Raw genomic sequence first — 16,767 nt, 5'->3', positions numbered from 1 at the left:
CTCATTTATTTATTTATTTATTTGTGTGTCGCTCTAGATCAACAACACTGCTTTTCAAATTAATTACTGCTATAGATGCTAATAATTTAGTCTATGGACAGCAGTCACCTGTGTTTTACATAGCCATATGGAAAGCCAAAACATACGGCTGTTAAAGTGTTTGCAGGTAGCATGGACACTGCTGTAAATGTATTGTATGATTTCTTTTTTTAAACAAATACATATTTCCTGTCAAAGAAGATCTCAAACCTGAAAAGACGTTTGTATACAGCAGCCTTAGAAGGTAATTAGAAGTCAGAAAGTATGCAAAAAGCTTACAAAAGTCTGAAAAATTAGCAAATTTTTTTCCAAATCTATCAAAACACAGAAATGCTGCCCAAAGTCTGCAATGATTGCAGGTGAAGAAGATACAAAAGAGGTTTTCAAAGAAAGCTGTAACAGAAAAACTGTTTAATATTTTAATCCATTTTCATCTTGTAGGACCTTCAGGAGACTCTTACATTGTAACTCTTCTTTATCAGGAGTTATCAAAAATTTCCAGGACCAGATGGTGAAACAGCATTTATAAAAGAAGCAATTACTTAGAGTAATATTCTTTAGCCTGGAAGAGAACGCCCTGAGGGAGAAATTATGCTAGAAATCTGTGAAGAATTCCATGGCAGCAGCCATAGAGTATTTGCCAGCCCTCGTAAATGAAGAAGTAGGTGGCAGCAATGAGATGATCACAGGTGGACTCAAACAAGAGGAAATGCTTCTTTGTTATGCAGTAAACTGTGGACATTCTTGCTGCAAAACATAGATGCAAAAAGTTAGGTGTCGATAAAGCTCAGACTAATTCATGGAGATAAAACAGTTGACATGAACCATTACAGACAAGAAGCCCACAACTACAAAACAGTGAGATTAAAGTGACATGCGAAGTAGAGTTTGTCAATTCAAACTGAATGATATAAAAAGAGGTCACAAGAAACCAAAACCTAGTAAAATGTAGGGACTAGACCACATTCAGTCACAGTGTATCTGATACATGCTCTTTCCAAGTGCATTTAGATTTTCCTTGGTTCATTGCTCCTTATGTTGCTAATAGCACTGCTTTTTAGATGATTGTATCTGTGAAGCCTTGCTTGTGTTTTGTGATGTAAACCCATCACCTGATGTTCACCTAAAGCTTGAAAGCTTCCACTTAGTTGTTAGGTAAATTAAAGGCTATTTGAGAGTTGAAATACCTGTGAACTTCCTCTGTGAGCAGATCATTTGAGAGAATCTGATCTGTAGCTGTATTTTTGTGCCCATTTCTTTTAGAAGTCTTTTGGGGAAGAATTTTTTCAGGCAAAGCTAAGTAGCAACTGTATTCTAACTGTAGTTAGAAGGGACAAATTCCAAGTATAGCGTTGGTTTAAAATGTTTGGGTTTTTTTCAGCATTTACTACCAATTCAAGCTAGAGTGTGTTCTGTGATTATTCTACAATGCTTTAGCACTTTTAGCACATTCTGCAGACTAATTATCTACACATCCAAAGTGCCAAATAAAAAGCTAATATTGAACATAGCACCTTCCAGTAATTACAGTTATGTGGAAAAGTGTTTAGTCCTTTTGTACTGAAGGAAAGTATTAAAAATAATAGGCCCATTTCCCTTTCATTTTGTTGCTGAAGAGTATTACTGTCTTTGTTGCATAAAAATAGTGCATTTCAGAGTGAGTACATTGAAAAAAGAAATAAGTAAATATTTAATGTTTTCTCCCAATAGTAATTTTCTCAAGCATTTGCTTGAATTTGTTTATAAAACTTTTATAAAACACTGAAGCTTTCATTTATGGAACCTTTAAGTGCTTTGGATTGTGAAAGGGTGGAAACATCTATGAAAGGGTGCTGCAATCTCAATAAAAAAAAAAAAAAAAAGAAAAAACTGCAAGGTAAAAATAAGGGTCAGATGAATGTCAAAACCAGGAATTGTCTTACGCTATTCTCATAGCTTATCGTTTAGTCAGAAATATTTTACAGGAAGTATTAGTTCTATTATGGTCTGTCTTTCAGTTCGGCTGAAGACCTACATTTCTGAACTCAGTGAAATCTCAATACAAAATGTAAATGGTCATTATTCATAATTGGAATATGCTAAATGCTTATGCAATCGCGATTCAAAAGCTCTTTTGTCAGCTTTTTTCTGTAGTGTTTGCAAGTATTAGTTCCTATAGAAGCTTGGTTCATTAGCCCTGCCGAGCAGCAGTACAACAGAGACTCTGTGGCGCTTTGTGTGTAGGCTCAGAGCTTTCACTTCCTCTCCTCATCTTTTGATTTGCAGTTTTAAAATCCAGAGTGGATCATTACTATTCTCTGATTTCACTTCCTATAATGTTAAACGGTCATAAAATGGCACGCAACAAGCCAAGTAACTTTTGACTGGAACTGATAGAAGCCTTTCTGAATATATTTCACTCATGATATAAAATTTTAACGTGATGGCGGAAGCTGTCCTCTGGCTTCAGAAGTGCTGCCAGTTCTTAGCCTGAACGTTCTAGAGATATGTAGTATCTTTACCTTTTGAATTTTTGTCTGTTTTTTCACTTTTGAGTCTGGTTATGCCTTTGTGTATTGGGAACCATTCGAGTCTTAGAAGGTATCTTGATTTGAAGCTACTTGTATGATTATGACCTTCAAATTTTTTACTGAAAACCATGAACTCCCTTAGCCTGTTGCTGAAAGGAAAACTTCCAGACCTCAAATCATACTTGTGACTTTTCTTAAACGTTCATCCTTCATGTGGCCATTTTGATTTTTAAAGGACACGTTATTTCCATGATGACCTTCTCAGTGATGCATACAATTACGATTTTACCTATGATTCTTGTTACATTTGCTAAATTTTGGCTAAGAGTAGATGTACTCCCTAACAGCAAATCTGGAGCTCTAGTTTCCTAATGCAACTTCCTCCCTTCCCCCCATCCTCTTTAAAGGTGATCCTGTAGAGCAGTCTTGCCAGCACAGTCTGTATTTTTGCTGACAAGTTGCATTTAGTCTTTAACTTAAAAGTATCTTTAGGAATTGTGAAGAGGTGGTTCTGTTGTGGTTTCTTTCTTTCTTTTGGATCTTCCTTGAAATGCATGCTATTTATCAGCTATAAATATTATTATCCTGTAATGCAACAGTTCCTATAATTCATAAACTATTTGCCTTAGCTGGATTTAAAACAGGTGGGTGGTTTTTGTGGTGTTTTTTTTTTTTTTTAGAAACTAAGGAAAAATCATCACTGGAAAAAAAGTCTCTTAATTCTTTAAGAAAATTCCTAACTGCCAATACAGTATCAATTTTTGCTTGTTTTCCAGAAAGAAAGTTATTCACTGCCCTTTCCTGTTCGTTACTTTCCTTATAGCACAAGAAGAAAAAACTTAGCGTAATTGTGAGATTGTTTTCATTGAGAGCAGTCCCTTCTAGTGAGCATTAGGTATTTTATATGTGTGAATTTGCTTTATTTATTGTATTTAGCGTCCTGCTTTCCTTTCCCAGAAAGTGACATTTTCTTCCTAAGCTTAAGCAATGCGGGAAGTAGAAGCAGCAGATTTGATACATAAACTTGGGGAATGCCCCACCTAGTGGATGATCACAAACTCATTTTCTCATTGCTTCAGTTCAGACAGGAGACTTAAGGTTGCGTTGGACTATTAACCATGTTTACTGCTAGCTCAGGAAATTGGTTAAATGGCTGGATTTTTTTTTCTGCTTTTTCTTGTGGGGTTGATGGTGGTGGTGTTTGGGGAGCTGGGAGAAGGTAAAGGTAAAAAGGGGATTTACATTAAAGTTTCAAGTTGGAAAAGACACTGAAGTTCTCAATAAATGTTTTGACATAAGAAATTAATTACAAGCTATGGTGATTGAAATTAATTTCTTCAGAACTGGTTTTCCTGGATGTCAGAGAAAAGGAAGTATCTCAAAAAAACTTATTTTCTGTGCAGGGAAAAAAATTCTTTCTTTATTCAATATGAGACCAGCCTTTCCCTTTTGCAAGAAAGGAAGTGGTGATCTTTAATTCTTTAATTAAGCAACAGGACAGCAAAATGGAGGATGTTGAAGCCTTTCTGCTTGCTTCTCAAAGACACTTGTGCTTTTAAAGGCAGACTAGGGGATGTGAGTTAGACCCCGCCGTGAACAGAAATAGTTAATTGAAAAAAGTGGGATGAGGTAATATGTTGCTCTGCCCTTCCTATTCCCGTGTCCTATAATGTCCACATCCATCCTCATGTGGATGAATAATATTGTCAAAAGGCAATTTTTTTTGTTCCCTCAAAGTAACGTTCCTCATCTTTCTGTCTTTCTCTTAAGAGTTGTTATTCGAGTTGTATATAAGGAGATTATATATGCTTTTTTATTCTGTATTATAAGTAGTACTTTATTTCTTATAATTTTTTTAGTGAGAGAAGACTAGATAAACTTTTGCTTAGTTAGATGTTGAGGAATCACACATCTTTTGGAGAGGCTTAAACATATAGGTAGTCTCCAAATGATAGCCTTGAAAGTGATGCCTGTAGACACAAGCAAAATATCACCTTTGAACTGAACAAAAAGAAGGGAAGGCAGGAACAAGAATCTCTTCCATCCATATCCTAGTTCACTGAGTTTCCAGCAGTATTCCTTTTGCTAAATGCCAAACGGGGGAAAGAAAAACTGGTCAAGCTGAGAATTTGAGGTAAATTGTTTTCAATTCTTACTTCATGGCTACAGCGTGTCTCTTGATGTGGGTTGTTAGGGGTATGTCAAGTGTTGCTTTTTCTTAGTTGCTTTTCTCTCTTCCTAACCCCCCCTTCCCTCCCAAGAAGGAGTAAGTAGATTAATTATTTTTTTTGCTGGTGCTGCCTTTGTGAACCGTAACATTTCTGTAAACAGAACATTGCTGAATAAATAGAAGTGCGGGATTTGCTAATAGAGTACAAATGTAACGTGTTGCTTACTTTTGCCACATGATGTAAAAGCACATAAGCAATGTATTATATTTAAAGTATCATCAGTGGTGATGCTTGGTGTCAATATATAGTGGACGTTAGAGTCTAAAAGCAAATTTTCCTATTAAAGCAACTCTTCTACCTATTCCTGATGTTAGTGGCATAGGGAGGCTAAAATTGGTTATTCTGTTCAAAAGTACCTTCTGAATTCAAAGGCTTCCCCACACTTTATGGCATTATTTCATCTGGTATTCTGGCATCGCTTGGTCTGCGCAGTGTATATCCATAACTTGTATATTAAGATCTTTTTCCTCCAGTTCTTAGAGGAGTGATTGCTTGCTTTGTTTATTAAAGTCAGTTTGTGGACATAGGTGTCACTTGTTGTAGATTGTATCAAATACATGGAATAACTTACTAATATCAAGTGTATTATAGTACAACGCTGCATTTATACAAAAAGTTCTTTAAATTGAGCTGTATTACGTTTTTAAGAGTCTGCTTTTGTTTCCTTGTTATTTTTTAACTTTGTTCAATTTTCTGTTATGATGTCCATTGAGAAATGCCAAATGACATAGCTTACTGAAACAGAGGATTTAATATTTGGTATTAATATAGGTGTGCGTAGTGGGAACTTCAGGAAGTGTGAGGAAATAACTGTCTTCCCATCACCTTGTCAGTGGGTTATTTGCTCAGGCTGGCTTCCTAGTTTTATATCCTTTTGCCTGTATAGTCTCGCTTATCCGAAAAAAAAAAAAAAAAGCCAGTCTGTGTCCAGTGTATTTGTGTAGCCCAGTAGGGCCACTGCCACTGAGTGTTTACACAGACTTGCACTTATAATCTTGGTTAGAAATTTTAATTAATTGTGTTCTCTGAATGGAACGTAAAAATAAAATAGAAGCCATCATGGATAAATGACCATTACTACTAAAGCAGATCTGTAAAGGTCTTTTTTTCTATCCTTTTTTTTTTTTTAAGAAACAGAAAACTTCTAAAATTAAGAGGTAGCTATATTATATGGCAAATCTAATGCATTAGCACTAGATTTAAGACACTTGTTGCTCACCCCCATTTTTACTGGAGCTCATCACAAGGGTGTGGGCTTTAAGAAAAGCAGAGGTGGCAAACGTGGAGTGTTGCTAAATTCTCTCGTAAGTGTCTTCAGAGACAAGTGTTACTGTGCTGCATTGTTTCTGCTCACTTTCTTTATGCTTGTTAGCACTTAAAAATACTGCTATATATAAAGTTTTTGTTAAACTATTTTTTTTTTCTTGCTAAGAGGAATGCCACTTCAGTCTCCCAATCTCTAAATTAAATATTACTTGCACACATACAGGGGGCTGAGTTTTATATTTAACTGTAACTGATGAACAATTATAATACTGATTACTGGTGAGGAATAAAAAAGGTGCTAGCTGGACCCCACAGAGTAGTGATTTTTCTTCTTTTGGGTGTTTTTTTCAACAAGCGTATCCCCCAAAGCAGGATTGAAGACCATTTTGTTCCTCCTGTTCTGTTTAAATTAAACCACCTTTCCAGTAAGCTAAAAAGTTAAAAATGAAAACAGTGCAAGCTATATCCCTGGTGATCTCAGAATTTTTTTGGCTAGAGAGTGAGAATTGGTAGCATATTTAATGCCTTTTTTTAAATTTCATGCAGGCACACATCTATTCTTTGGGTGCAACGCTGAAAGCAGCAATAGAATATATAGTAGAACCTGAGACAGAATCGGAATTTGGGCAAGATCTGCATACTCTACTGGAACAAATGCAAGAAGAGAATCCTGAAAATAGGCCAGATATTGAGGTAACACTGCCCTACATAATTTTCTGTTTAAAAAAGACAAAAGTATTTGTGCATGTGTGCTAATTAGTTGAGAGATGATCTTCATGTGTAACATGCTCAGATTTTGCAGGAAAGCTGAGGCTTTGCAGACTCAGCAGAAACTCTTCTTTCTTCCTACTCTAGTGGAGATAAAACCTGGAAAGCTGATGTAGATGTTTTATGATTATTTGCTTTTTCAGAAGATTGGGTGAATACACTTGTGGATCTAAATTTTCTCATTAACCGTTTCTTCCCATTTAATATTTAGTTTACAGAGACAGAGTCATTAGAAGTAAGAGCACAGGCATTATGCTGTGAAATTTGTATGGTGGCTCAGATGATGTTTGCATTGCATTTAGGAAGGGGACAGAGGGAGCCGTGCCCCTGGAAACCTCTGTTTCTTGGCATGGTCAAAGCATTACTACTAACTAGTTTTCTCTAAATAATAAAGATGTTTAATGGTATTTGATTAGGTATCTTAATGTATCTTTTGTACTTTATTCCATTTAGCCTCTTATTTTACCTTTAATTTTAGGATTAAAATAGGATTTTTCAAGATGATGTTTTCAAAGAATGTAAATTTGAAATGTTGTTTACCTAATACAGTGTTATTTGATGTTGGTGTGTGAAAGTTTAGCTTTAATGCACTGTTTGTGCAGACTTTCAGACTGTAGTAACAGTTGTCCCAATGTGACATTTCTTGGATTCAGTTCTGCTTCAGAATAGTCCTGTCTACTTTTCTTTTGGTTGTTTTTTTGGTGGTTGTTGTTTTTTTTTCCCCTGAGCTGATAGTGTATATTCTAAATGGTATAGCATCTATAATCAATACTTTGCAGAAAGAGAGCTGCAGCAGAAGAATGAATAGATTTTTTTTTTTTTTTTTATAAAGCAAATAATAATTAGCTCCTTGGTTGAGGACTACCCAGGGAGGAGACCATTCCTGACATAGAGCCTGCTTGATCAACTCCTGTATTTCTATTCGCCTTTGAGTGTAGTCAGGCAAGGGATCATATAGCACTCTCTACCATCTCCAATTGGTCTATAGTCCCTGAAAGCTATTGCTGACTACTTACATCACCCCCAAAACAGCGTGGGTCAAGGCTGGTCTAGGGTAATATATGACGGTTGCTTTGTGACTGTCTATTCTCTTTTCCATTTCTTTTCCACTGGGCCCTTTCTTGGATGGAAGGAAGTTGGGGGGAGCTGTACAGAGGGAAAACCCATAGACTTTCCTAGGCATTTCATTAGACTCCAGCACAGCTGGATACCTGTTCCACTTTTTCCTGTTCTTCCTCAATCCGACATAGGATCCAACAGAGCCATTTTCTTCCTTCCACTCACAACAGCAGAAGAGCAGTTGAGTATTAGGGAAGAAAGAGCAGCTTCTCAGAGCTGTACAAGCTCTCATCAGTGTTTATCTAGGACCAGTTACTGAGGAAACAGTACTAATGCCATCAAATGATGCTCAGGCTACACATTAGAGATACGTAGTGCTGTTTCTTATTGTGATCTGGTAATAATTGCTTTCTTTAATTGGGAATAATTTTTTAAAATAAGTAAAAATATCCAGGATTTACTTTTAATATAATTCCAGTAATAAAAACATTTATCATCCTGCCTATGTCACTTGTTTCAAGTGAATCACTGGCTGTTTACAAATAATCCAAGCTCTAACTTTCTAAATTTTTGGTATGTTTTTCATAAAGGATAACATTTAAGATTAAGTTTTATCAGTTGTTCTTAGTGTTCTAACTGTAGGCTAGAACTTGAACTGTATTAAATAATTTCATGATGGCCCATAGTAAAAATGAGGAATTAATTCAACAACATAATAGAAACATACAGTATAATGAACAGTGCAAGAAAAAAAGAAAAACCTCCAATGTACCATTGTATAAATTCAGACGTACTGTGTGAATTAACATGATTCACTTTAGTCAAAATTCACAAATCTGTTCATTATTAAATAAGTATTTAACACTAATTTTCTCCAGAGCATTTTGTCATTATGTGAAGAAAAAATGAAGATTGCTTCATCAAGTAATATTTGTCAAAGCCTGTCTGCTGTTGGAAGAAGGGTTCTTTCAATTGAATCATTTGGTGCTTCTCAAGGTAACCTTAAAATGTACTTAGTCAAGAATTTTAGATTGCTTGACATATCTAATGACTTCTAAAATTTTATGTTTCTGTACTTTCCTGTTATAGGTTCCTTTCTAGATAGCAAAGTGTCATTATTAAATATTAGGTGGTTTGGGATGGGGAACAGGGGGCATACAACTCTTAATGAACATGGTTAATATATTTAGATTGTCCTTTATGATTAAAAGTGACCTGTCCAGAAGTAATTAATTTGTGTAATGTACTGAAGATAGTTAACACCAGTGGCAGAAAAAACAGTATAAAGGTTTAGTAGGAAAGATTAGAAGGTTTAAGTACACATTTAACGTAAGCATCTGTTTTTGCATCTAGATATCTGTGATAACATGTGGAAGGGAAGAATGTGTCAGAGAAGTTTGGGATCTAGATTATATTCAGATGAGAGAAACAACATAGCAGGTGATTCATCTGCAGTAGAAGATGTAACAGCTACCTGTCGTAAGGACTCTTCTTCAGTTACTATGGTGACTGGCAGAGGAAGTGGTTTAAAGGAAACGCAAATTGATCTGGATAATGAGAAAACTCAACATTCTCAACTTGTAACTCAAGCTAAAAAGAACAAAGAAGAGGACAAACGTGCAGTGTATACTGACAATTGTGCTAGTGTTGCTTTGGATATAAAATCATGTGTTATTGACCTCGAGAGAGATGGCATTTTTAAGAAAGGTTCTTTGAGAAAAATTAAAACCGTTCCAAAGCTACCACTTGAACCTGCAGATACAAATAACTTTTTTACTTCTGTAACCAACAGTGGGCCACTAGCTAGAAAAAATCAGTCGCTAGCACAAGAATCACTACCTCTAGACAATAATAATGAGGTTGCTTTTTCAAAGGGAAATCTTAATTCATTTGCTATTTGTAGTCCACCAAAAATAGAACCAAAGAATCACCAGGTTAATGATCTTCATTTAGAAGCTACATGTGTATGCACGCAGGTGTCTGGCATGAGTCTAGAAGAGCATATGTCACTTATTAATGGTAAAAAGATAGGTTTTGCTTCATCTGATCACAAAGAAGACTATTCTGATGCTACCTCTGAAATGCCAAATACAGCTGTTATGCTAAAGGGCCCAAATCAATCAATTGCTGGAGCAAAAATGCTAGACAATTACATGGCATTGGAAGACTCTTCTGAAACTTTTCAAGGGTCAAATGAAAATTCTTTACTACATTTTAACAAGACTGCTTCAGTGTTAACAACAAAACCCAGTGGGAACAGATACGGATCAAATCTAATTAGTTCTCCAGAATTAAGCAACGGTGCGGTGAGCACAAACAATAATGAAGATAACCTTTGTGGAGGCAGAGGGTCAGAAATCAAAAGTAATGAGCAGGTAGTAAAAATAAAGTCTTCGTTATATAGTTGCTGTAGTCACTTATGTGGAGATGAAATGACTTAAATACTGTGTGATTGCTTCCCCCCTCACCCTCTTTAGCATCCTGGAAGATTGAATGTTGCTAGTCTGCACACTTTAAGAGTTAATATTGGAAACATGGTGATCCTTTTTTTCCTCTTTAAAAGTAAAGTGCTACAGTGAAATTCATGCTATTGCAAAGTCAACAGTCATTTTAAATTTTGTTTTTTTACAAATGTAGTTTTTTCACTGGTATGTTAGAACAGCATACTTAATAGTTGATTACATTTGTAAGAGAACATTACCAAAGCATATGTGGACTTTTAACTCTTTATGTTACTGTCAGTGCATAAAGTTCACTGCTTTGCAGTGGGCCTTCCAGGTACTTATGAAAATTGCAGTGTTTCTGACTGTAAACCTGATCTCATTGAAATCATTGGCAACATCCCATCTGTTTCAGGAGGTGAAAAGGTTCCACTGTTTTAATTTACGTGTGCGTTTAAGGTTTTGAAAATTGTACATATGCTGTATCTATTCTGTGTTCTTAAATTACTGCCTCTGTGTTTGTTATGTGTATTTCACAATAGAATTCAAATATGTGCACAATATGATGAATATGTTGTTTCAAGCATTTCATCTTTATATATGGCCAAATAAGAAGGGGGAGAGCTGATAATTAGACTACTAGAATTTATTGATAGGTAATTGTAGTATGGTCTCTACTCAAATTACATATTCTCAGGGTGGACAAGTTTGGTCTCTGACTAGATGGTTTTCTTGTGTGCCACACTCAAAAGAGATGTAAACAAACCATGGGATAGGAGAGCTGCTGCCTAAAAATGCAGGATGACTGATATTTCTCCAGCCTTGCTGTGACTTGATAAAAATGAGCAGCACAAACTTCACACATTTCATTTCCAGAAATTATGCTTAGATGAAGAATTTGGTGTTTTTCTTGTCTACTGACAACTCAACCTTGTTCTCGTTGCCTAATAGCCAGTCTTCCAGCCATCCCATGCAGTGGCTTTTAGGGTTATTTTCAGTCTGCATCTATCCCTCTTTTCACCTTTCCTGAACGCCTCCACTGGAATAGTAACGTAGGAATGTCAAGTGTGTAAAGAGCCTTTGGCTCATCTATAGCTAAAAAAGTTAATGCAACATTGAATATTCTAACTGCTTTTTTCCCTTTTTAGTCTCTTCTCACCTTAATTGCATGTGTGTTTGTTAAATTCATAGTGCAGGAGAACAGTAAATATGGATAAGTAGCACATGGCATGGTTTTGCTCTCGGAGGGAGTTACTCATTGTATGCATATTGAGTCCTTTATTTAGTTTTTTAATCCTGCAGGTGCATTCTTCAGACTCTGAGAAAAGATCCATTTGTTGTAGACACTTCTTTTTCTTTTTCTTTTTCTTTTTTTTTTTTTTCTTGCCCCTGCGGCTCCTCCCCTTTTCCCCCTTCCTGGTCGGGTCTATGCAACCTTCCGTATTCAGAGGAGAGTGCAACATAATAATCAGATTTCTAATCATTCCAGGGCCTTCTGCTTTTGCTGTGTCATTTGTTACTCTGGATTTACATGAGCCTATTTCACTGAGTAAATATGCTTGTATTTCTAGCAAGGATCGTAGCAATTTCAGTCACCGACTTCTTGTGAGAAAGCTTGTTAGTACACAGAAATCTAGATGTCTTAGTACTCAAGCAACAGAAACAACTGTCTTTCATCTTATGTGCAAATCTTTTTTCCAAATGGAGTTTTTGTATTTTTTTTAATATTAAGCTGTAAAACCTAGGAATTAATTTACATGCTTATTTGTCATGGAGAGGAGGGCTAAAATAAGGCTGTGAGACCACTATAAAACCACTGCAGCTGGTTTGTTAAGCTTTTTTGGGTTTGGGTGGTTTTGTTGTTGGTAGGTTTTTTTTCATTCCAAGAAACAACGGTACCACACTTAAGTCATTTGCCTTGAGGTGGAAGTGTGCTTACTGAAGCCTCTGTGTTAACTAGAGAGGTGTGGTGAATAAGCTGCCATCACTTAAGAACAAAAATTGAGTTTATTGGTAGGGATTCTTCCTTAAGGAGGAAAAAATCTGTTGAAACAAGACCATATGCTGTCCTTACTGGATTACCAGGACAACAGTTTAAGTCTGGGTACATGAAGATACTTTTAAGAAAATAATCTTCCTCAGAATTATAGTTTCCCAAAAATCTTGTAGGATTTAAAAGCTGTAACATATGTCTTGTTTGTTTTTCCTTAGCAGCACTTGAGATTGGCACACAGAAAAGTAAACCAAAATATGTTTTCAGGTTATTTTGCAATTCTGAAATCCTCTTTTTCTTCAAATATTTCATCATCAATTTAAAGTGTTCTTTCAGCCTGAACAGAATATGATTCTTCCAAATAAATAGGCTCTTAGTAGATGGGAAGTTATCCTGCTCCCACTGAATTCACAGGACAATCACAGTGAATTAGAAAAGGTAACTATTATTCCAATTACCCTAATAAGCAATGTCATAATATGTGTGATCTGAAATGAAGATGGCAAGGTGGTGGTTGTCTATGAAATCAGAGTTTTATAGCTGTGCTTTCAGTAGAAGAAGGTTTGATAGACTCATGCTCTGTATTTTTTCTTAGTAATCAATTCTAGCAAATGTTTGGTTTCTGCTTGTTAAAATCCTAAGTTGATCTTTAAAATCCTAAGTTGATCTTTAAAACAAACAAACAAAAGCACCAACAACTCCACCCCACACACCTCCTACTGCTGTAGGGAGAAAAAAGCATTTAAATATATCAACATGTGAACAACACCTGGGTTTCTGAAACGGCTGGCTGTTCTATAAGCCACTGAGCTTCCAGCCTGGTAATCTTTCTTTTTCTGAAGGAGGGTCATTCATTCAGTAACCATTCAGTGGTCATTGAATTGTATGGCAGACTATCATAAGTCTTCTTAGAGGACGTTGTGGGGTTTTTTTAAATGTTTTCAGCTTCTTTTTCCTCTTCTGGAAAACAGATTTTATTCCTTAGGCTTCTGAAACAAACATTTTCTGTCTGTGTCTTATCTCCTGACAATTGCAAAAATAAAGCCACAATGAGCTATCCTTTGTGTGAAAAAGTTACAACTGATGTCTGTACACTTTCAAGTTCCCTTTCATTTCTCTGTGCCAGAATTCTACCAAATACCTAAAAAGCTTGATCCTTTTTATTTTTTATTTTTTTTTTAAGAAGCTAAAACTTGAGTCTGAGATTTTGTTCCTTTACTACAAAGGCACAAAAAGTGTTGAAGCCTCAGCTGATGTGATTTCTATCTTCTGGTCTAAATGAAGAAGATTTACACCTCAGAAGATTTACAGTGCTGCTCTTTCACTAGTTCCCTATATCAGATAAGTGTGATTGCAGCAAATAGAGCTTTTAGAATAGTATCTCTGGCATCTCTCTAAATATTTCTTGCTCTTTAGAGAAAGTGCAATACTAGTCCCATCCGGTTGAAGATCAATCTTGTGTACTCTGGAGAACAGACAGTTTTTCTTACCTGTCTTACCTGTCAGTGCTTCTCCAGTGGACAATATTTTTCTAATACCCCAACACTGTTTCTTAATGTTGTGTGCTTTACTGCATTAAGCATTACTAAAAATACTTGCTTGCTTTTGTCCGGCTACTGCAATGTATCTTGTGAGGGTTTTCCTAGTAATTTTTATAGTTTTGCATGCCATAAATAAATATTTTTCACTTCAAGTTTGAGTGGGGATCTTTTATTTCTCTAACCATTTTCATTCCAGTCAGGTGCGTCTCACCTCTAATGCCTTTAAGGTTTCTCTGATTCAAATGCTGTGGCCTTTACATGGGAAGGGTTAACGGGAACCTGGCATATACTCATTTCTTTTCTGTTGGTCATTCATACCCAGTCAAGCGTGAGAGAAGTGAACAGCCGTGTAGGTAGAGAATGACGCTTGAACACTGGGGAAATAACACTTGAAGGAAAGAAAAGTTGTCAATTCCCAGAATAGTACTTATTAAGAAAAGAAAAATTTAAATCTTGCTTGCTTTGGCTGTTTAGAATATGCCAGCATTATGTTAATAAAATCTAGTATGTTGGCATAATCTGAATGCTTTGAAAAGTTTGGGTTTACAGTTCTGGTACCACCAATGAAATAAAAGATCTGTTAAATAATCTTTGCAGCACTGAAGAAAAAACACCACTTTTTCAACAAGTGAGGTTTAAAATGCAATCTTTTTTGCATAGAACAAAATGTCACCAGTCTGTAGGTATAGGCAATAATCAGTCCTGGGCTTTTTCATATTTTCTGTCAAAATTTCTGTGCTGGGAAAAACATTTTCTTATTTTAAAAACCGAGTTATGTAATTGCTGTTATGACAAGGCCTGTTTTAGAACATTAAGAAAAAATTCAGGAAGAGGCACTTTGGTGCCTCTAATTTCCTTTGGTGCAATTTCATTGGTGATAATATATGAATAAATATTTTATATCAGTATTAAAATAATGTTAATGCTTTAAATGAAGTGTACTTGATGCCGTACAGATGCTGAACAGTTGTCTTGAGCTTGCTTTGCTAAAATGTCTGAATAGATAGTTAAGAAACAACACATGCTACAGGCGGTTTGACTAAAAATCTTACTCATATGTTTTCCAGCACTTCAGATTTTTTTTTTTTTTCCTTGGCTGAGTGGGACTTTTTGAAGTTGTAGGAAATAGTAATAGCCATGAATCCGAGGCTTGCCTGTTAAAAAATAAACAACCGAACCTGAGACAGCTGCCTAAATAAGGGAGTTTTACGCTTAAATGTTTACCAAAACATAAACAGATTCAGTGGAATTTGAAAGTGCTTTGTGTTAAATTCCTGCTTTGAGGCTTAAATGAAAGTTGCCTCATAACCTTATGTTGAGAATTGTATTGGTTTTCCTTTGGAAGCCATTTTAACCAGACTACATGTGTTTTTCATCACAGATGTAAATATGTGATGCAACATGTCTTACCGTGCACCTTGGCTATAGCAGGTACTTTACCTGGCTTAACTTTTACAAGATGTTAGAAGGACAAGTCCCCAGCAGGTTTGAACCCTCAGTCTTCAGATTAAGTTTTCTAGAATTCTCTTTCTGGTATAGGAAGATGAGCGTTTGGAATAATTAGGACACTAGAATGACCTTCTTAGGTAGTTTTTTTCAGTAATAAAAATAATCTTTTGATATTTTTCAAGGTGGGGAGAGATTTGAATTACAGTAAGAGACAACAGCGATGCAGTCAAATATTAGTATCACAGGAGAACATCTAGCATGTGAATACTAGCTAGCAATATTAATATTTGAAGCTTAATCTTTCTTTAGGATGCTTGCCAGAGAGAAACAATGAGGGTATACTCTCAAATACAAAGTTCACCAATATGTAACCAGGCTCCATCCTTTTTATCCAGACTCAAGTTAATTTGGCCATCCTGCAGACGGCAGTGATTTTCACTTCTGCTAAGATTTGCTTTTCCTACATCCTTTTTTCTTCTGAAACAGAATTTCAGTTTCTGGTGCCTTTTCATCCTCTATTTTGTTATCTATCACTGACACTTTCTTTATGATAAATTTTTGCTGCTGCTCTTAGGGTTTATTCCTACTTTCCTGCTGTGCTTAAATCTCTTTCTGTCATTTCTTTCTTCCTCTAGAGAGCTTGGGTATCCCAGAAGAGAGAAATACCATTCAGTTTTCTGCTAACTTCAGTCTACAGTTTAGTGAGAGGTTCTTCTTCCCCTTGCTAGCAGTTCATCACCTTCTCCTGAAGCGAGAGGTGATTTGTGTATGTGATAGAGGAAGTTCATCTTTCTCCCCTGCAGCTTTTAGACTATCTAGGGACGTAAACTTCAAGAGGAGGGATTCTTTTCCAGAGGAGCACGTGGCAGGGCTGTGTAGTTATTACAAAAATATTTGCAAATCCCCAAACCTTCTTAGTGTTCTAGTCAGTCTGTGAAATTTCTCTTTTGATTTCTCTCCACTCGTGTCAGCTATGCAGGGTGAATGTAAAGATTTGGCTGCTTCTTCCATTGTAAGGTGTCTGTGAGCAAAAACACTTGAGGCACGTGAGAACCAGGATGATGTGGAGGGGGTGACGCAGCACTCATCAGGCACAGTAATCAATCAACAGTATGAAGCTCTATCTTGAATGTTCTCTAGACTAATGCATTCTTTTGACTATCTGACCTTGTCTCTCAATCAGACAGTTCAAGAGCTTACTTTTCTAGATATAATGGTTGACAAAAGAATTTTGCGCTCCAGGATGCTGGTGATGGCAAAATTTGAGAATGAAGCTTAACCTTATTATCTGGCTCCAAATCTGTCTATGCTGAAGTTACTAATTTGTGCAATGTGCAACTATGGAGAGCAGGAGAATGAAATCACCAAATTCATTTTTATGCATGTTGGAGGTAGACAGAAAATAAAACATTTTAAGTAAATCAGAAGGTGTGTTTTATGGCACATCTTAAAAATTAATAGCTTATCTGG

The 16,767-nt window shown here is 36.0% G+C and overlaps 1 protein-coding gene across 1 annotated transcript in view; it reads left to right on the top strand.

Annotated features, from left to right (window-relative positions):
• The window catches only part of KNDC1 (kinase non-catalytic C-lobe domain containing 1), a 66,589-nt gene that overhangs the window by 19,777 nt on the left and 30,045 nt on the right, over window positions 1-16,767 (top strand). The window contains exons 4-6 of the mRNA XM_074158976.1: window positions 6,593-6,739; window positions 8,752-8,869; window positions 9,227-10,248. Coding sequence (XP_074015077.1) covers window positions 6,593-6,739; window positions 8,752-8,869; window positions 9,227-10,248 — 1,287 coding nt within the window. The remainder of the gene's footprint in view (window positions 1-6,592; window positions 6,740-8,751; window positions 8,870-9,226; window positions 10,249-16,767) is intronic.

This window comes from Numenius arquata, chromosome 15 (genome assembly GCF_964106895.1).
Source record: "Numenius arquata chromosome 15, bNumArq3.hap1.1, whole genome shotgun sequence".
NCBI lineage: Eukaryota > Metazoa > Chordata > Aves > Charadriiformes > Scolopacidae > Numenius > Numenius arquata.
This window is presented reverse-complemented; position numbering and strand designations above follow the sequence as displayed.